The 12,627-nt window shown below is 37.1% G+C and overlaps 1 protein-coding gene across 2 annotated transcripts; it reads right to left on the reverse strand.

Annotated features, from left to right (window-relative positions):
• Nucleotides 1-1,572: 1,572 nt before the first annotated feature.
• LOC122656780 (protein CREG1) lies at nucleotides 1,573-10,103 on the reverse strand. 2 transcript variants are annotated; one of them, XM_043851429.1, is made up of 6 exons: nucleotides 9,914-10,103; nucleotides 8,009-8,044; nucleotides 7,679-7,880; nucleotides 2,255-2,333; nucleotides 2,036-2,145; nucleotides 1,573-1,867 (listed from the first exon to the last, which is right to left on the reverse strand). In XM_043851429.1, exons 1-6 carry the CDS (start codon nucleotides 10,087-10,089, stop codon nucleotides 1,826-1,828), a joined length of 645 nt encoding a protein of 214 aa, XP_043707364.1. In that variant the 5' UTR covers nucleotides 10,090-10,103; the 3' UTR covers nucleotides 1,573-1,825. The 2 variants fall into 2 exon arrangements, with proteins under 2 accessions (XP_043707364.1, XP_043707365.1); XM_043851430.1 differs by having other exon boundaries at nucleotides 1,573-1,850; nucleotides 2,028-2,145.
• Nucleotides 10,104-12,627: the final 2,524 nt, after the last annotated feature.

Here is a 12,627-nt window from a genome sequence, read left to right on the forward strand (position 1 = left end):
CTATTTTTCCTGGTTTTGTTTCCATCTCATATTTGATATCATGGGAAAATGAAAATTCAACTTTCAAGAACTCCATTAGTACATGAAATGAAATGGACTTTGCAACTTGTAAGGCAATTTCTTATCTTTCATGCAGGACCACATTGTTATTTGACAATGACCATTTGATTAGAAGCATCTATGTCCACTTCTAGTTTCCATGTTTCTGCACAATAATACTTGGTACTGGTGTTTCTTAGCCAAAACAGAGACATTGGACATCTAAATGGAGTACAGTGGGACATTTCCATATGAATAGCACATTGGGACACATCTTGTCATTTCCTACCAACTGACATCATTATCAGTGTGAGATTATGTTCAAAGGAATCAATGAATCAGGCAACCAAATCTGCTTGCATGCTTAACCTGTATTTAGTCCCAAATTCTGTGTGTCTCCATCTAAATGGGTTCATTAAGATCCATAATGTTCTTTAAAATTTAGTTTCTCAAAAGATTCACAATTTTTAGTTTCTTTTTCCATGTTTCTTGCATAGGGAGATAAGTTTTCTGAAGTAGCAGAATTAATAGCTAATATATGAGAAAAGTTGGTTTTGTTAGTTAATATCAAGCCATTACTGGGCTCCTTTTCCTTTTTCACAGGAAATGGCTTTTATTACCCTTCTCCACTGTGAATAAAACCCACAATCTCAAAATGGCAACACAGAACATCATGCAATTGAACAGTAGTCTCAAACCTCCACCCCAATCCATTAGTGGGTTTAGTAGGATGGCATCTGATATCAAGCATTAAAAACCAGGAATTGGAATCTGGATCGGTCCCGGTTGATTATGATCCCAGTAAGCCCTAACCCTAGTGTTCGTACAGTGGTCGGTCGATCCGATCCAGATTTTTAAAACACTGGCTGATATTGACAAGTTAACACAAAATAATTGCACCTTGTCTTCCTCAGGCTTCACTTTCAACAATAAGTTACCTTAAGGTGGGTTCCAACTCCACATATCCTGTCTTATATCTAATGGTATTTCTCTTTTTTGCTTTTCACTTTGATGTTTTAAATATATTATGTTAATTAGTGATGATCATTAAGTGCTTATATCAATTTTTCAATCCCTCCATTTTTAGTTGGGGACAGTTATGAGTAATAAACAGTTAAAACCATTAAGGGCCAACATGTACAGCATCTATTTTTTATGTTCCTTTTTATTTTCATTTGTTTTGTAACTTTTTCCCAGTTTACAGAGCCTATTCACTAAGAGCTTCACACAGTAGTATGAAGTGAAAGAGTTCTAAGCAAGGATTACAGTGTCAGTGTGGGGGAAGGGGAGAGATATCAGCAAGTTAAATCCTAAACAACATCAAATATCAAATAAGCACAATTAGAAACACCACACCAAACAGTAAGTTGTACAAGACACATTAAACTTTGTTACTGAGTCTCAGTTCTATTGAAATATCCGAATGCAGAATTGTACAGCACAAGGAATCAGAGGCTAGTTAAAAAGTAGTATGTTAAAATGGAATAGTATGTTGAAATGGAACAACTACATAACTAGAGCATTATCAAAGGGGTGTGAATTCAATGTCCAGTCTATCTTTTTGTGAATAAACACTAGGTCAAAGGTGGAAATGTAGTTAATAAAAGTAATTAATATGAACTAAAATATACAGAAGAATAGTTCATTTATTTATTTTATGATGACTGAATTACATGATATACATGGCATTTGCCATTGAATATACAAGACGACAGGATTAAATTATACAAATGACATTTGACATTGAACAATATAAACATTCAAAGGATTTGCATCGGATAGATATTCACACCACGGAGGCCAGTTGGATCCTGTAGACAATTGGGGGGGGGGGCATGTTTGACGAAAAGAAATACATCAGTAGATAAAAAGTGGCCACTAATATAAATTAAATTCTTTTATTTAATTAATGATGGGCACATAGACCCTTACACAGTTTGAGGCATAATCACTATTTCAACTATTATGATATTAGTTTTGCTACTTGCTCTGAGGAATGCAGATACTTGTCCACAGTGAGAGGTTTAGGACCACCAAACCAGTCGATCAAAAATAAGTCTTCAATTTCCAGTCTGTAGAACTCAAAGTTATGATCCTTCGGCCAGTCTATCACCAACCAAAATTAAAGAGGAAGAGTGAGCACTTATAAGTAACCACTAAAACCGCTGACATGAAATTTAAGAATTAGTACTAAGCTCTGATATTTTGTTATTACCCTTCATCTCAGCATGCTTTGAGAACAAGGCATGTTCAGCAAATTCAGCTTCACTAGAGTCTCTGTGTACCAACTTCAACTGAGTATAATAAAGCAGAAGTTTCAATCACAATTAGTCAAGAAAAAACAGTAGGCAAGTATCTAGGAATCTCTTTTAAACATGGCATTTCAAAGTCTGCAAGGGTTCTTTTGATGACAAACAACCAAGTCTTCAGTGGATTATGAATTTGGTGATAATAGCAATGTGCTTTACTGACGACAGCTAATACAAAGTATTCAATTTCTAAAGATCAAACTTTTTAGGGTAAAATAAATGCATAATCTGGGATGACTGAATTGGAAATATTTGAAAACCACTCAGTTGCTTTGATGGCATACATGGAAGTAAAAAATGCTAAGCCACTTGAAAGTGCACTCGATATTTAGTATACCGATTCTAGCATGATGGCTGGTTCAATTATATCCAAATTTTAACCATCTTAACCACCACAATTCAGCATAAACAATGCTGCATCTGAGAGAAAAAGGGTCTAGAAGACAATAGGCGTGGGGGATCTTTTAGAAGCCTTTTCTCCTCTTCTCTGATTACATCAGCCAGCAGCAATCTTCTTCTTCTCTCCCCCCCCCCTTCTATGAAGTATAAAAGCGCCTTTCTCTCGCCTTGATTTCTGGTGTCGCCTTGGTCACCTAGGCGACGCCTTGTCGCCTTGCTGGTGTCGTCTAGACTCCTTTCTCTCGCCTTGATTTCTGGTGTCGACTTGGTTTTCAGCCCCTTCCATCATCTTGGCTTGCCTAGGCGCCTTAACAACTATGCTTCATACATAATATTCTGATACCATGCTCTATCAGTTCCCGTCATTAAACCCTAGTTTGATACTCACTGTGTTCATCTTCTAGACCCCTACAGTGTTTCTGTTAATGCCCATATCAGTCCCAATCTCACCTTTCCATCATCAAGAGAAACCAGTCATTCTTTTATCATCTCAAAGATTGATGACAGGGGTGACTTGACAAAAGTTTGAGGACCAACAGATTAGTAGTCTTTGAGTTGTAAGATTTCTTCTATTCTGTCCCAGTTCTGGATCGTTGATTTCTCAAAATTCTGTTCCTATATCTTTAGCATCTAATCTTTTCCTTTTAAGGTTTTTTTTTTTTTTGTTTTTTTTTGTTTAAGATTAGTAACTGTTTTAGTCCTATAATATCTGATTCTGTTATTCCTGGAATGTTTTGCAGGTTATATAATCATAAGTTCTCAAATTAGGGTTATGGTGTCAGACTTGCCCTGATAAGAAGTCTCAAACTCCATGTACAATTGAAGTGGAGTTAAAGTGTCAAGATAATAGGCATACAGAAAGTCAGAAACTAGGGTTCTGAAAACTGTCAAGCATAATCTGCGAACAGGTTAGATTAAGAATTTTATTAGAAGGGGAAGGAACGGGATAAAAATTTGGTCCTGGACTCTGAAAATTGATGGAGGAGGTAAAGGTTTTTAGAGGAGAATAGGATTGTAGGATAGTTTGGAAAATGAGAGTAGGTAAGCGGTTTGCCTCTTATAGAAAAGTAAAACCTCATGCACGTCTAACATAGGCACTTGAGACCAATGATACAACTTGTCCACACAAACACAACAAGTAGAGGTAATGCACTGACAAAGCAAAGCAGTGAATCAATACACAATAATAAAGCAAGTAGAGGTAATGCACTACAAAGGGAACATCAGTGTATTAAAACCATAAGCAGATAGAGCTAAAGCAATACAAAGGGTACAGCAGAGTATTAAAAAATATGCAACTAACCTCCCAACCAGCAATGTATTAGAGAGCATTGTAAACACTAGAAGCGACTAACAAGGGGAAACAGTAGCACAAGCAAGGAGGAAGATGAGGGAGGAACAGCTTACAGAAACCTTTGCCACTAAAACAGAGGGAGCGGTTGCCAAAGATCTCACCAAACAGTGTCAATGATGGTTTTTCCAAAGAGGTAAGGTGGAGCCGATCAGGTTGCCTGTACAGTCTTACTGTTGAGGTGTATCAGCCCGACCGTAAACTACCGCAGTGGGATGATGGGCCTTGCAGGCAGAGAGGAGGGAGGAACAGCTTACAGAAACCTTCGCCACTAAAACAGAGGGAGCGGTCACCAGAGATCTCACCAAACTGTGTCAAGGGTGGTTTTTCCGAAGAGGCAAGGTGGAGCCGATCAGGTTGCCTGTACAGTCTTACTGTTGAGGTTTATCAGCCCGACCGCAAACTACCACTGTGGGATGATGGGCCTTGCAGGCCGCTGGTCTTGGTGGTTGCTGGATTTGGGAGGAGGAGTGGTAGTTTGGGGCTGGGCCTTGCAGGCCGCTGGTCTTGTGGTTGCTGGATTTGGAAGGGGGAGTGGTAGTTTGGGGCTTGGGGGGGGGGGGGGGAGCGTAGAAGGTAAAAGGTAGGGGGTCGGTTAAGGATGCAGTGGTAGAGGGTGTTGGTGCTGGGTATTAAAAGGTCAAGGGAGAGGTTTGGGGCTGGGGCCAACGAAGTGTGAGGGTAGCTAGAGGTTCATGGGCTGAGGGGAACTGGGCAGGTGGGAGAAAAGTTGGGGGAAGGACGTAGAGGGTAGGGATTGGGGAGACAGGGCTTGCGAAGTATAGGGATGGGAATAGAGGGTAGGGATAGAGGGAAGAGGGACTTAGGAGAGGGGGCCGGGGATTTTGGTGAACGTACCTGGAGCCTCGGAGGAGAAGGCGAGGTGATTTTTTATATTCTGCCATATTGTTTGCTTATTTGGATTGTTGTGTTTCTACCCTGTAGTTATTGTGTTTTCTTAAACTTAACTTATCTACCCTAGAACACATCAATACCACTTTGCTTTTTTTTACATGTGCTTGTTTTCACATGTCCTTATTAGTTGTTATTAAATTTTGTCGGTGAAGCAAATTAACTGATTAAATGAAATCGGTTTCTGATATATGTATAGAATAATAAATGAGAGAGGGTTCTCTGAGCCTTTTCCATTTTTCATTTCTCATCTCATTTCCCCATCTCTTCATTCCCCTTTTTTGTTAGACTACAGTTTTCCCTACTTTGTTTTGTTTGGATCCATGTAGGTTGAGTTTGTTGTTGTTGTTGGTTCTCTGAGCAAGCAGGGTACTCACCAGCCCTCTCAAATAAACATTGTATATTCATTTATTGAAGGAGTGAGAGAAAACAATAAAAAATAGGATGTGACTTTCACTTGATTGATCCTTGAATCTTAGGATTTTCATGTTCTCATGGAACACCTAGGAGGGAGATACAGTCTTAGAGATGGGCCCGCCCAACACTTTCTTCTTTTTCATTATCCATCCATCCAAATTTGTGTGTGTGTGTGCGTTTTTATAAATCCAATGTTTACAAATGAGAATGAAAATAGTCAAAGACGCTCTTAGTCACAAAGCCTTAGACCCAATCTGATGTAACTAACATTGCTATTTCTGGAACACGGAACTCCACCCCTAGGCGGTCCTAATTCGATCAAAATTGGCTTACTTGAAATACTCCGTGCTCTGATCATGAAGGCATTTTCCTAAATAAATTCCAACATCTATACAATTACAAAAGCTGAAGGAGAGCAACAGACAATGTACAAGCAACACATTCCATGAAGTCGGTTTTGTGAAAAAAATAAAGAAGTTACCAATGTGGAAGCTGATACGGACAACAGGACATTAACCCATGGTTCAAGATTTCAGTCGAAACGGACAAAATCTCGCAACTTATTTTGGTTTTGATATGAGTCAAAACGAAACATAGGTCGACTCATTAGGTGTGCAAAGTTTCGATCGAAATTTTGGCATTTCGGCCAAAATCTGAGACTAGTCTTGGTTTCAGTATTGTGTCAAATGAAACGTTACAAAATAGAAAAGCACTATTTCAATCAAAATTGGCCGAAATTTCTACCCATTTTGCATATGTCGTGGTTTTCAACAGTAAGAGGGGGAAAAGTCCAAAAAAAAAACCTGATTTAGTAATTTTTTTTTGCAAAATCACCTACATTTCTTCGTGGAACAAGTTGTTGGGGACTACTAAAATGCATCTACATCAACGATTTTCCGTATTTGAGCAAGATTTGTGTAAGATTCCAAGTTGGAGGTATAACCTTTTTCCCCAAACAACCATTTTGGGTACGGCATAAACTAGTAACCTAAGATCCAAAACCAAACTACCATTTTAAATGTGTTTTTTACAATCTCAAGGTTTCAATATGTTTAAATATGTTTAATTAGGGTTTCCCTGGAGTTTTGGACCAAAATATGACCATTTGACCTCTGAAATGGTCAATCAAACAAAACATGCAGCCAAAATGTACCAGATTTCGACTGAAATCAGTCGAAATCTGGTAAAATGCATTAACCTAACTCTCACTTCGGCATATCAAGTAAACCCTGAAACTTCATTTTTAATTACTTCTGCAATCACAGATTAAATTATGCTCTTCTTTGACAGTTCGGGTTACTGTAGTACTCTTCTACCAAATACTTTAGGTCACTGAGTAATATAAAATCCTTTAGAGGACAAGTATTAAAGCCAACAGCCACTGAAAACCTATAAGTGGATGTCTGAAAGTTATCAAACACCAAGTTTGGTAGGATAAGGAAATATGTGTACAATATTTTTAGAAGATATTTGAGAGATATCTTTCAGCTATTTATAAGATATTCATCTCAGAAATTGCCACTAAGTTCTCAGCTTAATGAGGAATAAATGAATTTACAGGAACAGAATAAATTTGTTCAGATATAATCTAGTTTTACTTTTCTTTATAGTTAAATTAGCTTGAACTGTTATTTAGATGCATTACCATAAAAACAAGTGCTACCCTCTGCCCCAAATGTTCATAACCATGTCGTATTTTTCATATGCATTCATGTAGTTTTGAAGCATTTTATGTCCTCGTACATTGGTAGAACAAGTATATAAAATATCTGATATATTTCTATAGTGCTAGTAAAAAGAACTACATTAAAAATGAAAAAAGGGTGAAACTATCCAGAGCTTTGAATGTATAAAGAATGCCTCGATGTACTTCTCTTGAACAAAGTTTGGCATCCTAATTGGTACTCCAAAGTATGCATTTATATAGTGTCAAACTCTTAACCGCCTAATTCAACCAAGAATATTCATTATCATGCCTACCTCTCAATATGTGGTATAAGATCATGGAGATGTCATCATGATAGTTTAGTGGGTGTCTGGATTACTCACTTCATGTCTACGGCTGACAACTTCCACATTTCGATTACAAAGTCATAGTTTATAGAAAGAGGTGGAATGGACATATGTATATAAGAAATAAATGTTGTGAGAAGAACACATAGTAGTGAGTAAAAAGAGAGGATGAAAATAACCATGCATACTGTGTTGACAGATAAAATCAGCAGGTTTCTATGATTATTCCCCAACTCACCTTTCCTGTAAGGGTTAATTTTGCACATGTGGGGTTCTCAGGGTCCGTCGTGCCACAAGTTCCAATAGGATACTCACTAATTGTCAATGAAGACCTCTGATCTTTCAATGCATTTCTGGCAGTTGGATCAAGAGTTGTCAAATAAAAGTAGGGTATACCACGACCTTGATCAGGCAATCCATCACTAAAAGATACCACATTCCTGCATGGTTTTAGATAACTATGTCAAGAGACAAGTAAACAATCACAATTGGGCCTATAACATATTTAAGTCATTGTTTAATAATGGAGTTCCAAATAAATAATTTCTCACTGCAAGAAAAACCCTACCCAAATGGAGCTCCTCCCATATCATTTGAAATGGTACTGCACAAACAAAACAAATAGTCATGTTTACTTCAACACCACAAGATTTAAGATTCATAGCAGATATAGAAGAAAAGACTTGTAACTTCATGGCGGCTAGGTGATGCCAGATTAGACGATGTGGTTTCCAATAGTTTTTTGGGCTAGGTGGCCACCTGATAATTCTGTTTAAAAGAATAGCAAATACATATGGACCCATATAAATACCGTGTACATTATCCAACTTCTATCCCTATATCAAGCATGTAATAAAACCAGCAGGGGAGGGCACGGGAAAAAGTAAGTGCAGTGTGTCACCTAGGCTACCAGCAAGGCCATTGGCTGTAGTGTAGCCTAGGAGTTCTGTCAACATCTGTTACTCCTTAAGATTTGTGGTGCTGTAGAAAAGGATGGAGATAACAAACAAAACTCAACAAATTCATATCGAACCAATTATATCACAATTAGGAAATATAGGCAACTAATATCATTCGTTCCAGTCACCTTGGGCATATTCATGTTTAAATCTAATTTCCATCTTTAGTTACCACAAACAGTTCCCAATTCCCACACCCTTAAGATCATAAATTATTACGTCATTAAGGAAGAACCAAAGAATCTCCAGTAGAGCCTCCAAGCGGACATGAACTTTCTGATCAGCAGCTTCTTTGTTAGCCATCCTATCCAGCTTGTCTAAATGTCATGTACCAATCTCTTACAATGACTAAGTGTAACCTATCCAAATTCCTTTACTCTGATTGACCAGTTGCTGCAACTCATAAGTTATTTCAGATACAAATGGCTAACCAAATCCTAAATTCATAATGGGGCCCAAAATACTTAACCGTCAGTCCAGCAATCCCTATAGCCTGAGGCACACAATCAAGCATCAAAAGCATATAAATTATTTAAATCAAACTTCATCTCTTTTCTAGTTTCCAAATTATAATTGTATTCACAATATTTTTATTGCTGGATTGATACCAAATCTATAGATTCTCTCTATGAATTCTTCACTGAAGTCTTAGATATTCCACTGAGGCAAATTCTATTTCACGAACAGGAAATTCCACTGACCGGATTTCTATTCCATGAACAGGAAAGATCTTTGATCAATAGGATACTGAACCAAAATTTCCTTACTTAAGGAAAAACCCAAATGGGTTTGCATTATAGGATCGCAGAAATAAACCAAATCTTTGATGATCCATGAATACACTCCTAGTAAATGAAAGAAATCACAATTACTCACAACAGACACACCACAGCCTATAAACAGGAAAGTAAACAGAAAAAGACTGGAAACAGGAGAAAAGATCCAAAATCAAAAAAGGATCATAAAGAGGGCCTTCTAATCAGAATTTCAGAGTCTAAACACTTGGGTCCTAGAGCCATGATATGGGTTCTTATTCAATCTCCATGAAACCAACCAACCCATCAGAACAAAAATCAATGAAAACTCCTATAAGCAAGCTTTCTACTTACTTCCAGTGAAGCAGAAAATACCTGACCACAAACAGAACGGATTAAGCACATATTTGAAAGTTTTAAATAAAAACCAAGAACCTTAAACAGGTAAACAAGGAAAAAGGGCCAAAAAGAAAAAGGATGAAGATCGAATCGGCACGAAGTCAATGAAGTAAACAAAAACCACTGAGAATTCGTGCGCCCAAAACATCAAACTAATGATTCAAAACCTATCCAACGATAACATCGATATACCACCCAAAAGGTATAAAGGAGTAATTGTATAAATATTAAACATCGTAGAACAAAAGGAAGAGATAATTCAATTCAAGAATACCCAATTCGGAAAACAGAATATCAAATGCACAGAACACGTAAAGAAGAAACATAGAGAATTAGAGGAGCTACTGATGGGAAGAGTACCTCAAGACCCCCCAATAATTCTGAGAGACTAGCCACCGAGCAGTAGCAACAGCATTATCAGGGTCGGGTTTCCCTTCGAGGAGAAGGCGTCCATGAGCGAAAATAGAGACTTCAAGGAATACAAAGACGAAGAGGAAACAAATCAAATGATGAGAAGAGACTCCTCTGACTTCCATTGTTATGTTCTACTACCTCTGACTCTCTACCCAATCCAAATCTCTAATCTATATATATAGAGATTGAAAGAATAAAGAACTCAATATTCAATGATTCCAATCCGTACATGATTTGTTACCAAAAAAAAATATTCCTACATGATTCGCCTGATGAGTATTTTTTTGATGAAAGATTTGCCTGATGAGTTGCTTTACCATTTTAAAGGCCGCCCGAAAAGGAAGGAATTTAGACGGCTCTCTAATGAATCATTATCCCCTCCAATTTGTTGCCCCTAACATGTGACTTCACTTCTGTGCAAATGTTTGGATAAAGGGTTGAATTGTCTTTTAGTATGCTTTTGTGTCTAGGCGTAGGAACCACATGATTGGTTATCATTCTTTTTCTTACACAACAAAAATAAAATGTTAGCACAATATCTCGTTCTTCCTATTTGATTGTTTAGAGGGATAGGGCTCCTCTATGGCGTCGCAGGGTGTCCAGTGCGCCATCGTATGGTCCTGCTGCCCCTAGCATGTAGCTCAACACAATGGCAGTGTATGGAGCTGTGTGTCGGGGCAGCAGGACCATCTGATGTGCATCGGACACCCTGCCGCACCACAAAGGATCTGGTTCTTTGTTTAGAGAGAAGTATGGTAATAGACAAGAATAATTGAAAGAAAGAAAAAAAAGTGTTTCAATGCATGATAGTTCCCATTACTACAGGGTATGAAAAGCATCGTTGGATAACCAGGTTTTTCAATTGGACACATCTTCTTCGGTGACTCAGATTAGTCAAACTTGGTCAAAGCAAGTCATTTTTTTTTTAAATATATTTAATAATTAATATCCACAATACCGTGAATGAGCAAGAGTGCAAACCCTTTGAACTTTTTCACAATTAAAAAGATGGTTGAGAAGCATTAAATATATCATTTCCCTAAAATAATCAAATTATTATTATTAATAATTTCTTAATAATGAATATTAATAATAAGAAAGAAAAGGAAAGGTTTTTATAACGTATACGTCTTTGTCGCTCTTTTAATCTCTTATGTGGAAAGTATACGAATCATGAGGCATCTCTTCTCATGCATTCATTGTTTTTTTTTTTCTTATTGTGACTGTACTGAGGAATCGATATCCCCTCTAATTCGCTGTCCCCTCCAATTTCTCACATGGGGGCGGAAATGATTACTCTAACCCTACCCGAAAACATTGTCTAAGGTGGGGTCCACTTCGCCCTATTAGAAGAATTGGAGGAATTGGAGATACCCACGAATTGGAGGTGATAATTATTAGCGTATACTCATTGTTTTGTGATGGGAGATGCCATTACATGCAAGGGGCGTGCCTGATTTTTTAATTAATATTTCTTTTCGCTATCTTACCCAATAACCTAGGGTATTAGAACCAAATAGCACCTCGCGTGCTATGAAAAGAGCTAAAAAAGAAAAAAGTGTTTTCTTTTGTGCATGTTATTGTTTTAGGTATCGGTATTGATTTCGGTATTTGTATAAATGATTGTCGATATTGATACAAATCGATTAATTGTAACCTTTATCAAGAGTAAAATTTAAAAAAAAAACATAAATCACTTTTTGATCATTATTCGTATCAATACTCTTGATCCAATGGTCAGAATGCCAATTTCAAAATATATTTCATCAATTATCATCTTGGATTTTTTAAGGAATGGAATGGACATTTAAGAAGGGGTTCACGTTCATAATTATTTCTTTTTTAGCAGTGATCATCTGGGAGAGATCACATCCAGCTGTGTCTTTCCAGATTTTTATGTTTCTATCTATTATCACATGTTATCACATGTGATAATAGAAACCAAATCAAAATAATATTTTTATTATCATATGTGATCAGATCAGGATCTTAGGTTTTCATATTATAATCAAACTCAATCGTGCTATATATATATATATATGCACTATCTCTTGTATTATTCTTCAAATTAATGAAATCAGTTCATTCCAAATTTATCATTCTTTAAGCTCTGTTTCTAAACAAACGGGGCTTAGAGGAGAAGGTGGGGTGGGATTGTTAGTAAGATGGGATCCGCATGTCGGTGGGGCTTTGTTGAATTGAAAATATTGAGGTAAAGTTACTTTTTTCATAAATGGTACTTCGGATAGAATAAAGGAAGAGATTTTAAAAATGTCACATCATCCATAGACAAAGTATTTAATGATGTTTGCTCAGTTTTTATAAGTTTCCTGTCCTCTCCAAGATTAACCAAACAAAATTATAATGAGAGTTTGAAATGCCACATCAGCATTTTAAACAAACGGGGCCACAAAATTTACAATTCTAAGCGATTTTTAAATGAGGGTCATCAATTCACCATGATGGAGGCCCATAACTAGAAAAACCTTGCCCATACCCACAAGCCAAGTCACCAACCAATTGGAGTTGCTCGGTCCCATGAGTAAGTGATGGGACTCTTCTTCAGTTCATTCATTCCCCATTGCAAAAGTGTTTTCCCCAATTAAATTAAGCGTGTCTTACACTCTTAAGTGTTACTTAATCTAAGGTACATAAGTATG

The sequence above is a fragment of the Telopea speciosissima genome, chromosome 3 (assembly GCF_018873765.1).
Source record: "Telopea speciosissima isolate NSW1024214 ecotype Mountain lineage chromosome 3, Tspe_v1, whole genome shotgun sequence".
Lineage (NCBI taxonomy): Eukaryota > Viridiplantae > Streptophyta > Magnoliopsida > Proteales > Proteaceae > Telopea > Telopea speciosissima.

Coding starts and splice junctions, on each gene's coding strand:
- LOC122656780 (XM_043851429.1), bottom strand. CDS start 10,089: ATGGAAGTCAGAGGAGTCTCTTCTCATCATTTGATTTGTTTCCTCTTC. Junction 8,045..9,913: donor AATTATTGGGGGGTCTTGAG/GTACTCTTCCCA, acceptor TTGTTTGTGCAG/TACCATTTCAAATGATATGG. Junction 2,334..7,678: donor AATTAACCCTTACAGGAAAG/GTGAGTTGGGGA, acceptor TATTATACTCAG/TTGAAGTTGGTACACAGAGA.